Source organism: Podarcis gaigeae, assembly GCF_964106915.1.
Source record: "Podarcis gaigeae genome assembly, chromosome: 14".
Lineage (NCBI taxonomy): Eukaryota > Metazoa > Chordata > Lepidosauria > Squamata > Lacertidae > Podarcis > Podarcis gaigeae.
In genome coordinates, this window is record NC_139690.1 from 52,946,488 (window position 1) to 52,967,166 (window position 20,679).

The 20,679-nt window shown below is 52.5% G+C and overlaps 1 protein-coding gene across 2 annotated transcripts; it reads right to left on the reverse strand.

The window, feature by feature from the left end:
- Positions 1-169: 169 nt before the first annotated feature.
- MGRN1 (mahogunin ring finger 1) lies at positions 170-17,293 on the reverse strand. 2 transcript variants are annotated; one of them, XM_083711936.1, is made up of 17 exons: positions 17,079-17,286; positions 14,511-14,629; positions 13,919-14,007; positions 12,920-13,066; positions 11,719-11,836; positions 11,250-11,316; positions 9,514-9,566; positions 9,132-9,179; positions 8,054-8,122; positions 7,558-7,717; positions 6,585-6,694; positions 5,005-5,228; positions 4,680-4,797; positions 3,187-3,232; positions 2,272-2,391; positions 1,746-1,790; positions 170-1,453 (listed from the first exon to the last, which is right to left on the reverse strand). In XM_083711936.1, the coding sequence occupies exons 1-16, from the start codon at positions 17,164-17,166 to the stop codon at positions 1,750-1,752; spliced, it is 1,617 nt and encodes a 538-aa protein (XP_083568062.1). In that variant the 5' UTR covers positions 17,167-17,286; the 3' UTR covers positions 170-1,453; positions 1,746-1,749. The 2 variants fall into 2 exon arrangements, with proteins under 2 accessions (XP_083568062.1, XP_083568063.1); XM_083711937.1 differs by lacking the exon at positions 1,746-1,790 and having other exon boundaries at positions 17,079-17,293.
- Between the last annotated feature and the right edge of the window lie 3,386 nt (positions 17,294-20,679).

The window sequence follows — 20,679 nt, forward strand, 5'->3', positions numbered from 1 at the left end:
CCTCTCAAGGTACCAGCAGCCTGACTTGGCACAAGGCCCATAAAGGCGGGAGGCTTCCTCAGTTCAGTGAAGAGACTGGAACTGCGTGTGGCCCCGTCCACATGGTCAATGTACCCCACCAGATACCAGGAAGGAAGAAACCAACAAAAAAAAGCCAGTCACCAGCATCAACCAGACTGACACAGGAGGGGTTTATTACTATAAATATAGAAACACATTGGCCCAGCTCTGCCCTCTGGGCCTGGAAAGAGAGTGGCCCCCTCAAAGGCGGCAGTTGGGGGGGGCAAGGAAGCAGCTGGCAGCCCCTCAGGCAGCTAGTCCACAAGGACACCCCTCACCCCACCGCCTTCTGGGTGAAGCAGTTGGGAGGGAGGAAGAGGAGGAGGAGAAGGCACACCTGGGCACAGCCCCAAACAGTGGAGCTCAAGGTGGGGGGTGAACAGGCTCCTGCTCAGTGGCACAGGCAGCACAAGGGGGAGCCCACCAGATGCCCCAGCCTCAGGGCAAGAGAGGAAGCTGCAGGTTCTGCATCACCCTCCAGCAAAAGTGCCCCCCAGGTTGGCTCTGCTGCTGTGCCCCCAAATCCTGCAGCAAAGCAGCAGGTCGTGGTGGTGGTGGAGGGGTAGCTATGGGGCAGAAGACGCAGGTCCCAGTGGGGAGCCTCAAGCCACTTCCAGCTGAGTCCCTGCCGCCCCTCGCTGGCTTCCTCTCTGGAGTCCAGCCACCCCCCAGCAGGAAGTCCATGGAGGGGGGGGAGGCAGCAAGTGCCTTGTGCCTGACCCACTTTCCCTTTCTGCAGGAGCAGGAAGAAGGCCCCCCCGCCCCATGTGCTTTGATGGGGGGTTCTGCCAGGAGCGTCAAGTGCCGGCCAGGAGCAGAGCAGGCAGGCTGGAAAGCAGGAGGGGGGAAATCAGAGGCAGGGGTTTAAAAAGGCCAAGGCGCCAAGAGATATGTCCAAAGAGGGTGGGGGGGGGGCAGGAAGAGAGCACAGCAAGGCAGGAGGAAATCTTTTCCATCACACCAGCCTCACGGCCAATGCGGGGGGGGGGGGGGCACTGAATATCATGCATATCTGTACAAAGACACAGAAGAGTCCCTTGGAGGGGGGGAAGAGTCCTGGTCCGAGGCTGAGCCCCGCAGAGGGGGAATGTCTGTCTCGTGCCGCAGCATCGGAACCCGTGTCCTGTAAAGGATCCTTTGCTGGTGGAAGAGGAAGGGAGGCAGAGGGGGCTGCTTCCCCACAGGCAGGCAGGAAGAGGAGCCGCCCCAGAGGATGCGCCCGGGCGTTTGGCATTGTGAGCCCCTCGGTGGCGGTGGCTTTCGAACCCCGAGCCAGGCGCTCAGGACGGGCTCTGCCCGCTTTCCACGCAGAGGCGGGGATTGTTGAAGAGGAAGGGCTGCCCGGATTGGCTGGTCCCACGGCCAGGGAGGGTGCCAGCGAAGTCAGAAGATCCTGCGGTTTGGGGGGGGGGAGAGAAAGAGGCCGGCTCAGGAGCCCTGGTGGTGCTGACCCTCTCAGCCCTCCTGCCCCCCAGGCATAGGGTGGGAGCAAGAAGAAGGCAGGGCGCCTGTCCGCTGAAAGAGACCGCCAACAGCAGGGCGGAAGCTGCCCTGCGCATCTCAGCCCCCTCCCCACTGCAGCCCCCCTCTATCCTCTGCCCCCTTGCCCCACCTCTGGCTGCCCTTTCCCACCCGCCCTCCCAAGAGGCCCCCGCCAGCGTATAGGGAGGAAAGACGAGACGTACCAGCTTACTCCTCTATCCCAACAGAGCAGGAGTCCAGGCCGAGGGCTGCCCAGGCGGGGCAGACAGAAAGGGGGGAGACGTTAGAAAAAGCGGTCAGAAAAGACGGACGGACAGACGCCCCCCTTGCTGTGGGCATCGGGTGGTGCCCGAGAGCCGGGCGGAGGCCTCTTCTGCAACCCACCACAAGCCTCTGCCTCTGAGCCTCTTCTGGCCCCCTATGCATGTGCTTCCCGCCCCCCCCCCCCGCCGTTCCCAATTGCCCTCCTCCTTGTGCCACACGGATGGGGCCTTCGTGGCATGGACGTACAGAATAGGGCCATGGCTGCCACACAGAGAGCAGCAGCGATGCAAAGGCAGCCCGGCCATCGGTGCAGGAGCAGAAAAAGCCAGGACGGCGCATGAAGCTGGGGGGACGGGGGACAGGTGGGTCGGGGCCCTTCCTTCTTGGCCGAGCAAGGGCATCATCCCCCTCTCAGCGGAGGGAAAGGAAGCGCCAGTCACCAGCGAGGGCTCCTTTCGACGTTACCTGGCAGGTAGACGTCCGCTGGCAGGTCGCTCTCCAGGATGGGGAGGCTGCTGGGGTCACAGGTGCTGCTGCTGCTGCTGCTCTCCTGGACAAGGGCCTCCACAGAGGGAGGCTGGGCACCTGCGAGAGGGAGAAAGAAGGGGAAGCCTCAGCGCCTTGGCATGCTGCCACTCCCTGGCCTTGGCCGGGGGCCCCCAGATCAAGGGTTTAAGAAAGGCATTTTTGAATTTCTTTGTTGAATGGTCTCTTTAAATTTGAAGATTCATTATTGTTCCACAAGATGTGTATTTCTTTAAAGGCCAGAGCAAATAATGTGACTTGGTTTTACAGCTGTGAAGCAGTATAGCAGGTGCTGTTAAGTTGTGGTAATTAAGCTGTTGGGTATGGTATATAAAGAGCAGTTTGTAGCTTTCTCAGTACCCTGGTGGATGGGCCATGCAATTTAGTGTAAAAAGAGTTTTTGTTTTTGTTATTAAAACTTAGCAAAAGTTACTTTTGCGTTTCTTGAATGTGTGGTCTCCCCAGTACGCCTTCTGCAGCCCAACTAATCTACAAAATAGCCAACATTCTTATCTATTAGTTCTCCTGCCCTTCTTGTTTAATTCCCACAACCCTGAAAGGCAGGTAAAGCCGAAAGAGACGGCGACCATCCCAAGGTCACAGCCAGTGAGCTTCGTGGAGCGTGGTCTCTCCCAGGTCCTAGTAGAGCACTCCAACCACCACCCGTTGCTCTCGTGCCTGCTCCACTTTGCCCAAGCTGCCCCTCCAGGGAGGCAGTCCTAGCAGTGGGGTTCTTTCCAGGCCCATGTTCAAGAGCACGGACACAACATATACCCAGGAGGGGATCAGGCCAGAGGCTAAGGATACTCCCCCTCCCGCCAATTCTCACCCACCACAGGCCCAGCCAGAGCTCACCTTGCTGCAGGGGGCTGGCTGCCTCTGCTTCTTCCGCTGTCAGGCTCTTGAAAGATGGGAGGAGGAGGAGGAGGAGAAAAAGAAAAGGGTCTCATTTCTGCAAAGGAGGAGGGTCGCTATCCAGCCCCCTGCTTTGCTTTCCAAATGGGCAGAAACCAGCACCATTCCAGAGCGGGGAGTTTTGTTTTCGTGCAGGAAATAGGTTTGCTCCGGATCCCGTTGAAAGAGACACTTGGGGCTCTCAAGGGGGAAAAGGGCAATTTTTTTGGTTTAGTAAAATGTATGCCCAACTTTCCTATAGAAAAGTATATTCAAAGCAGGTAACCACAATGACAAAAAAGGCTTAGCACATAGAAATAAAATAAAAATATGACACAAAGCCCAGTAAGATGACATGTAAGCAGGAATAAAAATTGTGAATGAAAATCACAAGGGTTCAAGCACCAGCCTAAATATGGGAAGATTGCTACCAATGCCTCTCTGGATGACTGTTGCCCCCCCCCCCCAAAAATCTGGAAAGTCAAGAGAAAACATTCTGAGCCCGACAGTTTCCAGCTAGGTCCAAGCGGCAGCTGCGTGGAAGTGGGAGCCCGGGTACCAAAGGCCAGCGGGGAGATAGAAAGGCGATACTGCCCCTCTACACCTGGTGGAAAACCCCCTGATCTGGTAGCCAGGCTGCGCTCAGCTTCCTAGGCTGACATGTCAATGGAGAAGGAAAAAGAGCTACCATTTCCCTTAGTCTGGGGAGAGGCTCTGGAAGCCCGTGGGAAGGGACTGGTGTGTTAAGCAAGGCTGTTATGGGGAGGAACAGAGCAGAAGCCAGCAATGGAGGGGATGCTTCTTCCCAGCGTAACGGTGAGGAAGTCTGAAGGGGTCCTTCCTCCTCAATCCTCACATTTGGTGGGGAGGGAGGCCCCTGCCAGAGCCCTTGGGGAGAGTGGTCTGCTGCCCAGCATCAAGAGGGCTTGCCCCCTTCCCTAGCCATCAGCACTGCTGCAAGCAGAGGGCAAGAGCAGCTCACCTCTCCCCTGGTGTGCGGATGGGACCCCAGGAGCCCATGAGGGTGGCGTGTGGGAGGGGAAGGAGATGGGTGATCAGGACCACCCATGGGAGCGTCCAGCTCTGGCAACTCATGGTGGGCAGCCCAAACAGCCCGCCTGCTGTTTACTGGCCACCTCCCAGTGCCAGTAAAAACTAGAACTTTCTACAAGACGACACAGAACCAGACACCTCCACTTGTCAGTTTGCGGATGCACACAAACACCACACACACACACACACACACACACACACACACACAGTCCAACTTGGCCAAGGAGCTCTTGCGGTTGCTCAGCTGTCAGGCAGGAACAGGCAGCAGGCAGGCACCTTTCTGAGGCTGACAACTCAGCAAGGCTCATGGCAGTGCCAAGCCTGACCCCACCAGCAGGCCACTCCAGGCTTAGCAAAGAGGCAGGAGCCAGACAGACAGAGAGTGAGAAAGAGAGATTCACCTCTGGGGAGCTGCCCTCCTGCAGCACGAGTTCTGTCCCACTGAGTGGCAAGTCTGAGTCCTCCGAAAGCTTCTCCTCATCCTCTTCGTGGATGGGTGACGAGGGAGACCGGAGGGTGCTGCAGAGAACAAGAGACACAGCTGGATTGGCAGCGGCTCGCATGGCAGGGGGGTTGACTCTGGGGCAAGAGGCAAAGGCACTAGGAGCCCTGAGCTTCAGGCGTTGGGCAGAGGAAGGTCTGGACTGGGAAACGGAGCAAGGATGGACTTGGCGTCGGGGAGGGCGAGAGTTAGCGATCCAAAGAAGCTTCTCCACAAGATTTCACCTGTCTGGAGACTTGCTGTGCTTGCTCTTCTGATGGCTGGTCTCCACAGCTCGGTCCAGCCCCACCAGGGGTCTTCCAGAGAGGGGAAGCCCATCCAGGACCCCCGTGTAGGTGATCTCGTCATAGAGGGGAGCCGAGGGGATGGAGGGGGAGATGGAGCGCAGGCCATTCAGGGCTTCCAGCAAAGAAATGGGCTCATAGCCTGGAGGGATGTTGTCCGAACACTGCGGAGGGAGAAGGAGAGGAAGACAAAAGCTCAGCCACTGCCAGCCGTCGTTGCAGTTTGATCCCTACAGCATTGAAGCCACTTTAGCTCTGCCCTCACAGAACTGCAGGACTGGAAGGGAGTCACAGGATCACCCAGTCCAACTCCCACTGCAGGAATTGCAGCTAAACACGCTACCTGGCATTAGAAGACACCCATGGAGCACCTTTTAAGATTAACGCTTTACAAGGCAGCTTACAACATTTAAGGACGACAAAAACACCAGAGAGAAAAATAACAAGAACCCCAATAAGTAGTTTGAAATCTTCCCAAAATCTCACACTCCTTATCGGGATAGGAGAGAAACATCTTATGGCCACCAACTTGGATGGCTTTAAAAGAGGGCTGGACAAATTCATGGAGGAAGAGAGGGCTCTCATTGGCTGCTAGCTAGCATGGCTGGGCAATTCCTCAAAAGTTGCAGGCAGCAAGACTTCTGAACCCATTGCTGGAAACCACAGGAGGCCGAGGGCTCTGGAGCCGATGATCTGCTTGCAGGTTCCCCACAAGGGACACCTGGTTGGCCATTGGGCGAACAGGAGGCAGGACTGGATGGGCCCCCTTGTTATGGTCTTATGTTTAGCAATGAGTTGATCTCCCTAAGTTGCATCAAGTCACTTTTGTGAGGAATGATCATTCTTGTTGCTGTTATTTGTCTTCAGAAGGGCATCTCAGGTTCTCTTTCTCTGGTCAACTGAGCTGGGGACTCTCAGGGTTGTGCAACAGTCCCAGGGGAGAGTCTGGAGCCATAAGAAGCCGCCATCACCCCAGGCAAAAGCTCAGCAGGCCTGGGGCTGATCAGAGCCCAAGTGGGAGGCTGCCTGGGAATCCCCTATAAGCTACTGCCATGGGCACCTGGATGGAGGGAAGGCGGGATGCTGTGTTTTAAATGTTTGGAAGCTGCCCAGAGTGGCTGGGGCAACTCAGTTTGATGGGCAGCATATAAATTAGTAGTACTAGTAGTAAGAAAACAAAAGGAAACAGCTATTCCCATCCACCGGGATAGCAACACACCTTCTCTTCCTCATTCCCTGTCTCTCCTTTGCTATTTTTATGGCCTCCTGTCCTTCTACGAGGCAGGCTGACCTCATCCCCCCATTACCTGAGGGGGACAGCCAAGGCTCAGCAGAAAAGGCCACCTGGAGCCCCCAGCAAAGGTGGGGATGAGCCCGTGTCTGCCCAGAGCCCAAGCCAACTCCCCTCCACCCCACACAGAGAGATGCATCCTCCCCACCCCCCAGTGCTTCAAGTGTGCTTTGGGGGTGAAACCACCCCTTCTGCTGACCCCTCCCGGATGCCTGAGGCTGCTTCTCACCGAATGCTCGTCGTGGTCCAGGGTCTGTGCCAGGACGGGGCTGAAGGAGAGCGGAGACAGGGCCCCAGGCTTCTTCCTCACGGCTCGGATCTGCAGCAGGGCTCGGAAGGCTGGGGGGGAAGTCAAGAGGAGCCCAGTCTCATCTCTTGCGCCCGAAATCTGCCAGGGGCAAGGCACATCATCTTTGCCTCCTACGGGTTGGGCTGTGGGCAGAGTCCTCTGGGAGGTGGCACCCCAAAGCCACCTGCTAGCCACGTTGACTGGGGAACACAGCAACTGCTCTTGCGAAGGGAGACAGGCGGCTTTGACTTAAGCAACTGTTCCAGGGGCAGATCAGCTGCTGCCCCACAGAGCCCCTTAGAGGGACGGGCCTCAGAAATGGGCATGGGCACCGAACCTGGAATCCTGCAATGCTCCTCCTGCGCTCGTGTGGCAAGGCATGTGCACCTTGCTGTACCACAGAAACGGAGTCCATGGAGCTCATGTTTCCCTGCTCCATCCCTGCCCATCAGCAAAGGACTTCCTATGAGAGTTTCACTGAACAGGGGGAACAAATGTGCCCCCCCCCGGCATCATAGGACTGTAGAGTGGGAAGGGAGATCATCTACCCCCTGCAATGCAGGAATCGCAGTTGAAGAATCCCTGACAAATGGCCATCGGACGTCCACTTAGAAACCTCCAATGGAAGAGACTGCCACCTTCCAGGGGAGTTGAGTCCTTCCTACTGTCAAACGCCTCTTCCCTCCAGAAATTCTTCCTAATGCTTAGTCGGAATCTCCTTTCTTGAGACCTGAATCCACTGGCAGCAGAAAACAAGCTTGCTCCATGCAATGAGACTGGCAGCCCCCAGAGGAAAAGCTGCCCAGTGTGATCAAAGGTGAAGAAGAGTCTCTGTGCTTCAAGCCCCGGGTTTTCTGGCCTGCAAAGGGCTTCTTCCCTCGCCTCTGCCCCCCCCCGCCCCCCTGCTACTCACGCAAGCGGCAGATGGGGCAGTTGTTGGCCTGGTAGCGCAGGGTGTCGGCACACGAGTTGCAGAGGCAAAGGTGTCTGCAGGGCAGGATGAGGGTGTCCCGCAGGTCGGAGAGGCACACCACGCACTCATTGCTGTTGTCGCTGTTCTCATCGTCACAGGGCTGCAGCGGGGGGAGAGGGAGACAAAGAACTCACTGGATGCTCCTGTGGCCCAGCTCAGTGTTCAGAACCCTCGCTGTACCGCAGAAATCCAGGGGTCCCTTTCCGGACTCTGACGGACAGAACCACCCAACCCAACACTACTGGCAGCAGGTGGCAAGATCAACCCCACCCAGAACAGGCAAAGCCCCAAAATTTCAGACTTGGGAGGCAGAAACTCACAAGAACCTCTGCTTACTCCCCTTTTACATAGAGGGATGCGCTCCTCTCATGGTCTTTGACTGCCTTGCAGCCCTGGGAAAGTTAATGGCCTCCCCTCCCTCACTCCCCCTCCTCACCTTAGTCTCCTGGTTGTTCTTGTTCTCAATGCCATAGATCTCCTGAAGCAGGTAACTGACCCGGTCCACCTGTGGGGAAGCAGGAAATGCTGCTTGCTTCTTTTTTAATCATTACTCTTAACTACTGCTACTACTACTACTATTTCCACTAGGATATTCTAGGCGGCTTGCAATGGAAGTTAAACGCAACACGATAGAAATACACAGCTGAAAACTAAACATGAAGAAACAACCATCTAAGGCAAATGAGAAAAAAGGATGGAGACAGGTTGGAAACCAAAACCAGAATAATAAAAGGGCAGCAATGTGCTCTTCATTGAGCACAAGCACAAGTCAGAAGAACCTGGCAGCTGCTGGCTAAGCCAAAGGAAGTGCATGCGGCCCCACATTCTGTCCTCAGAGTGGCCAATCAGACGACTCTGGGAACCCCACAGGCAGTGCAGGGGAGGAACAACACATCAATGGCTACTTGCCACAATGGCCATGTTGCACCCCCACTGTCAGAAGCCCCGTGGACCTGAACATTGGCTGCTTGAATGGGGAGGGGAGAGCTCAGGTCCTGCCTCTGGGCTTCCAGAACAGGCATCTGGTCGGCCCCTGTGAGAACAGAGTGCTGGACTAGATGGGCCATTGGCTCTTCTGATGTTCTTATTTGGGACTCGCAACAAATGGTATTGATTCAGAGGCACATTGTCTTCAATCCTGTGGACATCATGCCTAGTACCCACAGAGAACTTTATCATCTGTGAATCTGCCTAAACCTCCTTTTAAAAAAACCTGTTTAAATATTTGTATTACACATTCTCAGTGCAGTAAATCCAATGGGCCCTGCTAAGTTGGGTAGTGGGAAAGGGGTCAGGCCTCTCTGGGATGGCAGCCAGCACCTCTGCCAATAATAATAATAATAATAATAATAATAATAATAATAATAATAATAATAATAAATTTTATTTATACCCTGCCCTCCCCAGCCAAGACCGGGATCAGGGCGGCTTACACCAAATATAAAAACAACTGATTGAAATACAGCTTAAAAAACAAGATTAAGCCACATCCTTGCAGACAGACAAAGACTTACGATCTGCTTCTGCTTCAAAGGCTTCACCGAGAAACTGCCATCCACATGCTGACGAGGGGAAAAGACACGGGAGAGAGAGGTTGGCACATTTAATATGAAAAGTCTTCAGCCGCTTGCTAAGCAAACCCTCCTTCCATGCACAGACCCACTTGCATTTTCAGGATTTATTCTGATTACACAATCCAAGCTGTCAGATTCTGCTGATTTCCCTATTCAAAGCACCAAACAGAACAGGGCAAGAGAGGAGCGGAAAGGGGCCTTGCAAGAGAGGCTGGAACCACGGAGAAGGCAAGGCAATGTCTCGCCCCTCTGCCAGCGCTGTTAGTCCAGCAACCACCCAAAGCCATCTCCTGCTCAGATGGGACAAAGGGGGGCTTCTTACCTTTTCAAAGGCAGCCAGGAGGATGTGGGCATGGCCAGTCACTTCCACGACAACTGCAGGGAAAGCAGAAGGGCCATGAGATCAGGAGCAAGGCTACAGGCAGCCCAAACACCCCATCAGGCCAGGCTCCAAGGGAGGAGGTTCGGGGCCTGAGTCCTCCAGCGGTAGGACTCTCAAGAGTCGGGATTTCCCAGCTGCACAGGCTACCCAAATGGTCACATGGGCAGCAGAGCTTTCAAGATGACCAAGGAAGAAGTTGTGCGCAATCAAAGTATACGATGGAGGTCAACAGGCAGTTCTGAACCAAGCCCTTTTCTGAACCCTTTTTCCCTCCTGGTAATTTCCTTTTTGAGGCAAGGCAACCAGAACTGTACCCAGGATTCCAAACATGGCATCGCGCTATAGACCGTTTTTGTTCCGACTCTTTTCCTAATGCTCCCTGGCATGGAATTCGCCTTTCTCACAGCTGCTGCCCACCTCTTCATCAATCTGTCATGTGACCACAGGCTGGGGGAGGCGGCTTTCTTGACCCAGGCTACCAGTTACACAAACAGAAGATAATATTTTCATTTTCTCTCCCACGGCATGATGGGAAAAGCTAAGAGGGAGAGGCAGTAGCTCCTTCAAACAACATTGCTATTGTCTCCAGCTTTATTGACACACAGTCCTTGGCTGAAGACTTCCAGCACAAGAGATCCCACTATGGAGGCGAAGGAGAGAAGGCTCCAGTTGTTGTTTCCCTCCCAGGGATATCTCTCTGAAGTGTCACAGATGAAATCAGAGCAGTGTTTCCCAAAGTGTGGTCTGTGTATCCGCAGAGGCACACAAAAGGGTTTCAAAGGATTCACAGCAGAATTTGCTCTCAGCTAGATAAATCAGCTGAGGAAGCTCCTGCAGCCAATCGGAAACCACAGAAGCCCTGTCAGACATTTGGCTTCCAAAAATAGTTCAAACCAGAACAGTCACTTCTGGATTTGCAGTGTTCGGAAGCCAAAACGTTTGAGAACTAAGCTGCTCGAAAACCAAGGTTCGACTGTATTATTAAAACTACCCAATTTTTATTAATAATAATAATGATAATAATAAGGGGGTAGCTTTAATAATTCTTTATAAATAGCTTTACAGTATATGTTATTTTAAAAATAGCTTTATAATTCTTTTATAGAAAAATTTTTTAATTTTATTATTTATATACTGTTTATCTGACTGGGTAGCCCCAGCCACTCTGGCTGGCTTCCAGCAAAATGTAAAAAATACTTCTCCTGAGAAAGGGTACATCAGTAAGACTAAATTCTCAAAAAGGGAGACGCAATTATTCTAAGAACAGGAAATACTGAAGTTAATCTGCTAAGACTGCTGGCGATCCAAATCTCTTGGGCAACGTGGGTCTTTTGCTTGGCTTAAAGAACAGGCCTTCTTTAGCACAGAGCCTGTCCTGCGTCCCGTAAGACGCATATGAACAAGGAGACCGTCCCAGATAGGAACAGAAGGTGGAGGTGGCATGAGCCAAATCCTGCCCAAGAGCCAGCAAACCAGTTCCCCTCCTGCTCCCTGCTCAGCCCCAGCACAGAAAAACCTAGCATGGTGGAGACCTTTCCCAGGACTGTCTGATTCCAGCGCAGCCTGGCCCCTTGGAAAGGCCACTCCAGCCTCTGGGCCAAACCCTGCTGCGCCCCAGAGCCAGCCTGATTGCTTCCCAGGGGCACAAAGGCAAAGAGGGGAAGCGGGTGTCTTACCGTCGCCTTCATCCACCACAGCCTGGATGACGACGGGGAAGATGCCGCGGTCCAGATCAAAGTTCAGCTGGAAGGAAGGAGCAAAGAGAGGGATTAGTCTGGCTGGTAGGGAGTCCTGTGGCTTTCCATATGGAACTCCTCCAAGGAAAAGGTGTCAAAAGACCCTCCTTTTGTGTGTGGGGGGGGGGGGGAGGAGATACAGGATGGGAAGGAAGGACAAGCAGCCACTCAGCTTCCTTCTCTGCTTCCAGCCCCTCCCCTTGGAAGATCTTTAGTTCATTTCCCAGCACCTTTATAAATTTGTTCTTGTTCTGATGACACCACAACTGCTTTGCTTTCAACCCCCCCCCAACCCCCAGGAGGAAAATCATTAAGACGGGGGAGGCAGGAGGGAGAAACACAAGCCTATGTGACTCTGCTAAGCTAAAAGACCCAAATCTGGGAGGCACAAAGAGGCCAGGAACGTCACCTCGTCGTCTTTCCAGTCCGAAAAGTCTATCTTGAAGGACGGCAGCGAGAACTGCTGGCTGACTCCTCGCTTGTAATGCACCGTTTCCGACTGCAGAGAAGGGTTCTTTGTGCTGTAGCTGCAGGCAGGGAGAAGAGGAGAGGCTCAGCATCGCACCCAGAGGCAGCTCCTGGGCTCTCACAGGCCACATCCAGCACCCTTCCGTGTCATGGCGAAGCACAGGCCAAAAGCAACAAAAGCCGCAGCAAACCATGTCATGTGCTTGTGGACCTGCCTCATGCAGCCACCTGCTGGCACCCCAAGCTAAGCTAGCACATTTCTGGACATAAAGAAAAGAAGGGCGTCTCCAAACTACCCCAGGGTGCAGCTCTCAGTGGTGCAGGGATGCCAGACCTTGGGGATGGCAATATATTTTTCTGCTGAGTCAAGCTGGTGAATTTAAGAGCTAAGGTCCCCATCCCTTCACCTGGTTCACCAGCAACAACCGTTCCAGAACAGGGATAGCCTGACCACTGTAGTCCATGCGCTGGTAACTCAAGGTTGGACTACTGCAATGTGCTCTTTGTGGGACTGCCCCTGGACCTGCTTCAGCCGCTCCAGCTGGTGCAGAATGTCTAGTCAACAACATGGGGCTCCATTGCTAAAGCTACTACTGCGCCAGGTTCAAGGTCCTTGTATTCGCTTACAAAGCCCTGAACATCTTAGGTCAAGGGTACCTCAGGGATCACCTAATCCCTTATAGCCCAGCTCGATCGAGGAGATTATGTGCAGGAGTGTCACTGGTCATTCTCCAAACTGGCAAGGCTCATCTGACAACAACACGAAACTGAGCCTTCAGTGTCATCGGCCCAGTCCTGTGAAACTCTCTGCCACTGGAGATCAAGAAGGCGTCTTCTGTTCCAACTTTTAAATGCCTGCTGAATACTCTTCAATTCTGCCAGGCTGATGCTGGCAATTAAAAGTACATCTTTCCACAAGAGTTATCTGATGTCTGATTTTAACTTTTCTATATGGCTTTTATTGTACGGCTTTATGTGCTACTGTTGTAAACTGCTTTAAAAAACAAACAGCTGTGTGTAAATACTTCTATAAATAAAATAATACAGAACTATGGGTGGGTGAAGACGATGACTCCAAAAGACACATGATCCCTTTGATGGGCTCCCCACAAGGCCCTCGCTGCCAGAGTCCCAGCACTCACACAGCCATGCCGCTAATGAACTCCTCCGTCGCTTGGCAGTAGATGGTTATTGCAACGCGTGCGTCGGCATCAAAGGTGAATTCCAGGCTGTACAAGGCCTTCTGCTTCCCATTCTCCTCAGTGGGGCTGTCAGCGTCCTCTTTGTACCTGGTGTAAAGGGAGACTGAGTCACGGCAGGTGAGCTCAGACATTAAGCTTGCTGCAATCTCTCACCTGGCGCAGAAACTCAATCCTTGAGCCGTCTCTGTTTCTTTATTACCACCCACCCACTCAAACTATCTTCACAACTATCACATTTCCAGCTCTCCTGATGGGACTGTCTAAAATGCTTTCTAAGATACACACAATATTTATTACATTAATGGTTTTATTATATTAATGGTTACCATTATTATTATTAGATGGTCTCAGAAGCCACATATGCCACGAAACCAAATTATCACAATAAGATTACACATAATAAACACCTGATCTTCAGGAGACAGACTCCTCTGCCTTCTTGCCTCTATTCACATTCCCCTGCCCAGATTCCTCAAGCCCCTCAACCCACCCCTCCATTTTGGCCAGAATTAGAAACAAGCAAAGGCAAGGTTTCAAACCACCTGCTTCCTAGATCTTGCGTATCTCCAGATTTTCACAATTCACTGCAAGTGTGGAATGTGATACTAAGCGCAACCTTTGTTGTAACTCAAAACACCCCCATGCTCTGTTCAGCAGCACACGAAGACCAGGACAGACAAAGGAAGCCTCCCTCTTCAGCTCACAATCAAAAATAAAAAAGGAAGCCTCTGAATGTCAGAAAATCAAGCAACCTGCTCCGACGGAAAGAAGGCAAGTTAAGGACCTTCTTTGCAAAAAGACACAATTTCAAACCTCCCCCCCCCCACAGAGCCTGCATTTTAAGCTCCTTGGCCTCAGCAGAGCATAGGCTAAGGCAGCTGTGGTTCCACCCTGGCCCCCTGAAAAGTCTCACCCCACAGGGGTTTGGGTCTGCAGTACCTGACCAGGCGGAGGGAATCTTTGCGGATATTCACCAAGCTGCGCAAAGTCTTCACTGGCTCATGAGGTGCTGGGGTCACATAGGGAAACTGGAATGAAAAACCAGGAGCCTCTTGAGAAAGCACACAGGAAGCAAGGGGGGACGTGAGGGGGGCAGGCCACTCTCCACCCCCAACACTGACACAAGCTGGCTCTCTCTAGCTGCACACACAGGAGGAAAACTCCACTTAGGGTCATCAGCTATCCCTGGAAGGGTTTGAGCCAAAACAAAAAAGGGAGAGCTGTACACATTCAGCAATCAGGGGTCCATTAGCCTGTCCCCCAATTGAAATCCACCAGTATTTCTCACTTTGTTTTTCTGAACCCCATTCAACCTCAGGGAAAAGTTGTTTAAAAACACACACCTGCAACCCTTCGAATTGAGAGGTCATAATTCAGGTGAGTTCCTGTGAGGAGAGCCTGCTCTGACCTGGCAGGCTCCAGCTGTTTGGGACAACAGCTGTGATGGGGGCTGTGCTCTGAAACAGCTGGCTGGCTGGTGCTCCCCTCTCCCCCCAGTTCATTTTGGTGCACCAAAATCATGAGTACTTGCCTGGACTGGCCTGTTGCCAAGGAAGTTCAAGTCCATGTTCTCCCCAAAAAGGTATCCCTCAGGGTGTGGCGTGTCAAACTTTTCGCCTCCCATGAAAAAATGACTGGCAAAGTAGTTCCCTGAAGAGAAGGCAAAGATCTGGTTTTACGTGTGTATTTATTACATTTTTAACCACCGCCGTCCACACAAGGATCTCAAGGTCATCGTATAGAGTTCTTCCCACACCCACCTACCCATTTTATCCTCACAACAACCCTGTAGGGTAGGGCAGGGCAGCCCAAAGTCACACAGTGAGCCTCACAGTCGAGAAAGGACCTGCACTGCAGATCGGGCACAGATGCCAAGGGCACTGGCAGGACTTTGGCACAAGGCGGGGCTCAGCAGCCTCTCTCTGGAGTGGGAGAGGGCAGACATCCACACCAGCTGGCAGCCAAAAGCTTCACTTGCCCTCCCCACCCCAAGATTTGTGGAAGGAGCCCCTTTCGTGGGCTGTGAAATGCAGGCATACAACCACCCACCTATTTGGCAGGTGCCTGGAAGAAGAGAGCTGGCAGGCAGGTGATATGTGGGGAGGGAGAGAAGAGGAGGGGGCAGCCCACTGCTGCTGCCTAGCAATGGCTCAGAGGAGGGAGGGGCACGCCATGATGAAAACATTAGAGGAGCCCGGCTGCAGTTGGATCTGTTCCGGAATCCTGCTCTCCAAGTGGCCAACCAAAGGGAAGCCTGCAAGCAGGATCTGAGGGCAACAGCTCTCAGGGCGTCCACGACAGCTGTACGTGGGGCGGAGACACCCATGTAACCTGGTTTCCATCAGTGAGCAGTTCTGAGAAGCTCACAAGCTGGGCATGAAGGTGGCCCCCTGACCAGAGACTCAGAGGTAGGCTGCCACTGAGCACAGAGGCTCCATTCTCAGCTGTTCTGGTTCATAGCAGCTGGAGGGGGTGGGGGTGTCACAAGCACACTGGAGCAAAACTCTGCAAACATCCCTGTTCAGCCAGAAAGCAGACAAGCGAGACATGAAATCGACAGCCCTCTCTTTGCCTCCAAGACCAAGGGGCACTGAGGAGCCCTTGGGACCAGTGGCTATTTATTTATTTTATTTCACAAAATTCATACGCCGCTTGATTATAAAAGAACTCCAAAAACTCTACGTGGCTCACACAGAAAATAATAATACATTACAATCATCCGGGGAAAGCCAATCTTTGAAATGTTCAAACGATTAAAAACCAGCAATGACATTTGCAGGTGTTTTCTTTCCTCTCTGCCCGTTTGACTGGCCCCTGCAGCCTAGTCCCTTCCGGGGGGGGGGGGAGGGAGGCTATGCTCAGGTGGTCTCCTGGCTTCTCAGAAGAGGCACCTGCCACCAGGCTCCTCTGATGGGGGGGGGGGCTTCTGGTCATGTTTTGGGGTGGGGATCAGGATGGCAGAGTTTGGAGGGAAAGCCAAGGGTCCTCTCGTCCTGGATGGCCCTCTGTTTCCAGGCCCCGTTCAACGTGCTGTTGTGGACCCTTCAAAGGCCCAGGACCCCAATCCCTCCAGGTGAACTGGCCCAGAGGGTGGCAGCAGCAGCAGGAGGAGGAGGAGGGGCCTTTTTGGTAGTGGCTCCCATTTCCAGGGAGGCTCAGCAGGCGCCTTCCTCACCTGCATCTTCAGGTGCCAGGCAAAAAGGCTCTTTTTCTCGTGGGCCTTTTAAACTGCGCTATCGCACAATGGACATGCAGTATATTGAAAAATAATGGAACAAAGGAAGGGACTAGACTGCAGGGGTCAGCAAACTTTTTCAGCAGGGGGCCGGTCCACTGGCCCTCAGACCTTGTGGGGGGCCGGACTATATTTTTTGGGGGGGAATGAGCGAATTCCTCTGCCCCACAAATAACCCAGAGATGCATTTTAAATAAAAGGACACATTCTACTCATGTAAAAACACGCTGATTCCTGGACCGTCCGGGGGCCGGATTTAGAAGGCGACTGGGCCTGATCCGGCCCCCGGGCCTTAGTTTGCCTCCCCATGGACTAGAGCATAGCTGTCAACGTTTCCCTTTTTTAAAAGGGAAATTCCCTTATTCCGAATAGGATTCCTCGCAAGAAAAGGGGAAAGTTGACAGCTATGGGACTAGAGGGAAGTCGATTTGTTTTGTTTTGGTATTGTTACTGTTATTTCTGGAAAACCAACAAATCGTTATCAAAAAATTCAACTGCGCTGTTGCTTTGCGATGCCCTTCCGCTCTGCCCAACGCCCGTGCCATCCTCAGGGGGGATGAGCAGCGGCAGCCCGAGCCCCTGCGATGCAGGAATGGCGGCCGGAGGGGCCCCAGGGGTCATCTAGCCCACCCCCCCCCGCGACCCAGGAAGAGCCTCGGCGGCCGCTCCGAGAGACGAAGCCGCTTTTCCTCTCAGGCTGCTGGGAATATTAGGGACCCCCCTGTGGGTTGGGGGAGGGGGAGAAGCCCCCGCAAAAACCGGGGAGGGGAAGCTGAGGAGCAAGAGGGGTCGCTACTACCAAAATCCCCATTATTATTCTTCTTCCTTTCCCGGGGCGGGGGCGGCGGCGGGCCCGGGCCTCACCGGACTTGGGCGGGTACCGGTAGGCCGAGTTGGCCTGGATGTCGATGTCCTCGACGCCGGCGATGCGGCGGCTGAGCAGGGAGCCCATGGCGGTCGGCGGGTCTCGTCGGCGAAGCCTCTTCTTCTCCCTCAGCGAAGCCCCCTCAGACACTCCGTCAAGGCGGCGAGGCCTGCAGGCCGCTCCCGCGCGGGGCACCACGGGAAAGAGAGTCCTCGCGCCCAGGCCCTCCGCGTGGTTCGCTGCGGAAGGGGAGATCGGCCGCGGACTACAACCCCCAGGAGGCGCCGCGCCGCGCGGGGAGAAGAGAAAAAGACAACAATGGGAGGGCGTGGGAGGCGCGGGGCGGGGCCTGACCCTCAGCCAATGGCAGCGCGGGATGGTAGAGATAGGAAAATCTAGAGCTTCCACTCTGTACGTGGCGAGCGGGGGAGGTGAAGTGAGTTTATTTAGCTCAGTTTCCTCGCGCTGGGTTTTTAGGTCAACCCGAAAACTCAATAAGAATGTATTTGCTTTTTTAAAATGTGCTTTAAAGTGACAATTCAGCTGTTTATGGAGGAATGTAGAGTTTCCACCCTGAATTGAGGGGGAGACAGCCTGGTATTAATTACTCTGGGAGAGTCCCATGGACTGCAAAAAGATGAAACCTATCCATTCTGAAGGAAATCAGGGTCAATTTTTATGGTAGCCCAAATATCAGTTGTACGGGTATATGCATATATCTTAATTTTACCTCATGAGCTATTGCTGCAATCTGCTCTGATTGTATATTTTATCTTTAGGAACGCTGTTTTTATTGTGTTATGCAAGCTGGTCTTTGACCGTAATAAATTATCTATCACCCTGATGTTGGGAAAGATGGAGGGCAGAAGGAGAAGGGGACGACAGAGGACGAGATGGTGGGACAGTGTTCTCGAAGCTACCAGCATGAGTTTGACCAAACTGCGGGAGGCAGTGGAAGACAGGAGTGCCTGGCGTGCTCTGTCCAGGGGGTCATGAAGAGGCGGACACCACTAAACAACAACCATTTCTGTCCTGTTTTTAAAGCCAACCTGACATATACTCGGAGTCGAGAATGGATTTCATGCCCCTTATTCAGCTCATAGTAGTGAGGAATGGAAGTTCCCCCACAATGTCTGCTTTATATACATTATTTACACAATGACCCCCATGTGATTGGCTAATTCTGGGATTCTCCTGTAGGCCAATCAGGTTGCGGATTCACTTCCACCTGGAGCTGGATTGGGTGGCTCCTGTGGACCAATCAGACTGCTGCATTCTGGATCCTATTGTTCTAGGACTAACCAGACTGCTGCATTTTGGATCCTATTCAACTCAGCACATAACACAACCTGATAACTCAACTCAATAATTTAAAACGGTTAAAGAGAACTTAAAACTTTTCCATACAATATATATTGTTACAGGCCACCCCAGTCTCCACCAAGCGGTGTGCGAGATTGCAGGGGCTCCAGACGCTTGTCCTGGGTTCGTATCACCAGGCTGGATGACAGTTGACAGAGAGCAGGACACGTGATCCCTGCACTGCGAGGGGTTGGGCTAGATGGCCCCTGGGTGCCCCTTCCAAGTCGACAGTCCTGCGCAAGAGTCCAGAAACGCAGGCCTCGGCCGAGGACCCTCCTCACTCGCCGCCCTTTGCCCGACTGGCCGGATTCCCTGCCCCGGAGCCGCCACGTGACGGGGACCCTCCCTACGCCCGCCTCCTCTGCAAGCTCATTGGTTCTTCCGGATCTCCTTTTACCTAATATGGCAAGGTTTCCCGCGCAGGATCTTTGCTCACTGGTTGGCTCCACCTGTCAGTCCAACTGCATCAGCGCCCGCCCCGCAACAAGTAGGACAACAGAGCAAAGGCTTCTGGGTAATGTAGTCGACGCAGCGCTGGAGAAAGCGGCGGGGCGAAGAATTGGGACCCTCAGGGGTCATCTGGTCCAGCCCCCTGTAATGCAATGCAGGAATCACAGAGCAGAGATCTCCTTTGTTTGTGCTCGCCTGGATCTCTCTAAATCAAGTGAAGCGGCTGAATTAATGCCTCTTATTGATTTCCTCCTGCAGCACCATTATTCGTCATCATTAGCGTAAATAGTGTGACTCTGTGTTCCTTGCACAGATTCATATTATTTTATTTTGTATATAGATATACATGAGTAGTATAATGAGAATTATTGGAAGTTACATATTTTAATTTGTTATGTAAGTGTAATATATTGTATTTGTTTGTTTTTCTAACTTTTCTTACTTTATTGTTTTTAGTCATTTGTATCGTCTTTTGTATTATATGTTATGTATATTTGCCTATGTGAAAATTAATAAAGATTTTCTTTTTTTTTAAAAAAAGCATTAATAGTGTGACTCTCCTGCCCATCCTCTCGGAGGAGAGCCCAGGATGCCACCACAAAGGAGGCTCCGCAAAGGAGGCTGTGGAAGAATGGCGTGGCATAGCAGGGGTTGCAAAGGGCGATGAATGGGGCCCATCCATCCTGTTATAAGAAAAAACTGCTCCTTTTCCCATATGTGGCACCCAAGAGCCCATATAGGGTCCTTATGTAGGTTCTCTATCGGTCGGAGAAAATAACACAGGCCAAGCAGAGAATATTGAGAAGCAAAGCAGCTAGTAAACCTGATCTTTATTAAACTGTTGCAACAGGGTCCTCACTCACCCCATGCAGGAGGGAGTAGAGGAACCCAGAACAATTGTGCACAAGCTCTGATATAGACTTTTGAAATTGCCCACACTGTAGGCCAAGACCACCCCCCAAAACACCATTCATACATACACTGCAGAAAGAGGTGGTCCCCAGCAGAAATTTGAGTGTGTTGCTTCTCTCCTGTCTGCCCGGATACCTGATAATGCCTTATCTCAGGGGTGTCCAAACTTTTTTCAAAGAAGGCCAGATTTGGTGAAGTGGTCATGTGTGAGGGCCGACCAGAGGACCAACCAAAGCTGTTGAGATATTTGTAGGATTTTACCCCAGGAAGTAAACTGCCACAGGGGCCGGATTGAATTGACCGGCGGGCCGGATTAGTCCCCCGAAACAGACTTTGGACATGCCTGCCTTATCTGATTGCATTTTCTGGATAGTCTGGCAATTCCTTTGGGATGGTAAATACTTGTTGAATCTCTTATGCCCGGGGTGAGGGCCGACTAGAGGGCCAGATTTGATGAAGTGAACAGGAGCCGACCCAAAGTTGTAGAGCTTTTTTAAGATTGAAATTTTTACCCTGCAGGGGCCGGATTAAACCGACCAGCGGTCCGGATTAGGCCCCCGAAATGGACTTTGGACATGCCTGTCTTACACAAATTGATAGCGTGCTCAGTTTAACAGGTACTTGCAGACTGTATTTACAGCAAGCCCCTACAGTCCAAAGACAATTTGAAAGCTTTTCCCATTTCCTTCCACCTTGCAGAGAAATATTTGAGGTCAATTTGGAAGAGTCAAAATGCCTTTAGGATTGCTTTCCTGTACAATTTCATACGCGTAGTTTATATACCTATGTATGTTATTGCCTTGTACATTTATTAACATTTATTCTATATATATCAGACCTTAGAATTCCTGTAACACTGGACTATGTTGTGCTGGT

What these genes read in the sequence shown, in the direction of transcription:
- MGRN1 (XM_083711937.1), bottom strand. Translation starts at nt 17,166, where the DNA reads ATGGGCTCCCTGCTCAGCCGCCGCATCGCCGGCGTCGAGGACATCGAC. An exon ending in AGAACAACCAGGAGACTAAG is followed by an intron (nt 7,718 to 8,053) that starts GTGAGGAGGGGG and finishes CCCCCGCTGCAG; the next exon opens with CCCTGTGACGATGAGAACAG. An exon ending in CTGCCCCATCTGCCGCTTGC is followed by an intron (nt 6,695 to 7,557) that starts GTGAGTAGCAGG and finishes CTTCCCCCCCAG; the next exon opens with CCTTCCGAGCCCTGCTGCAG.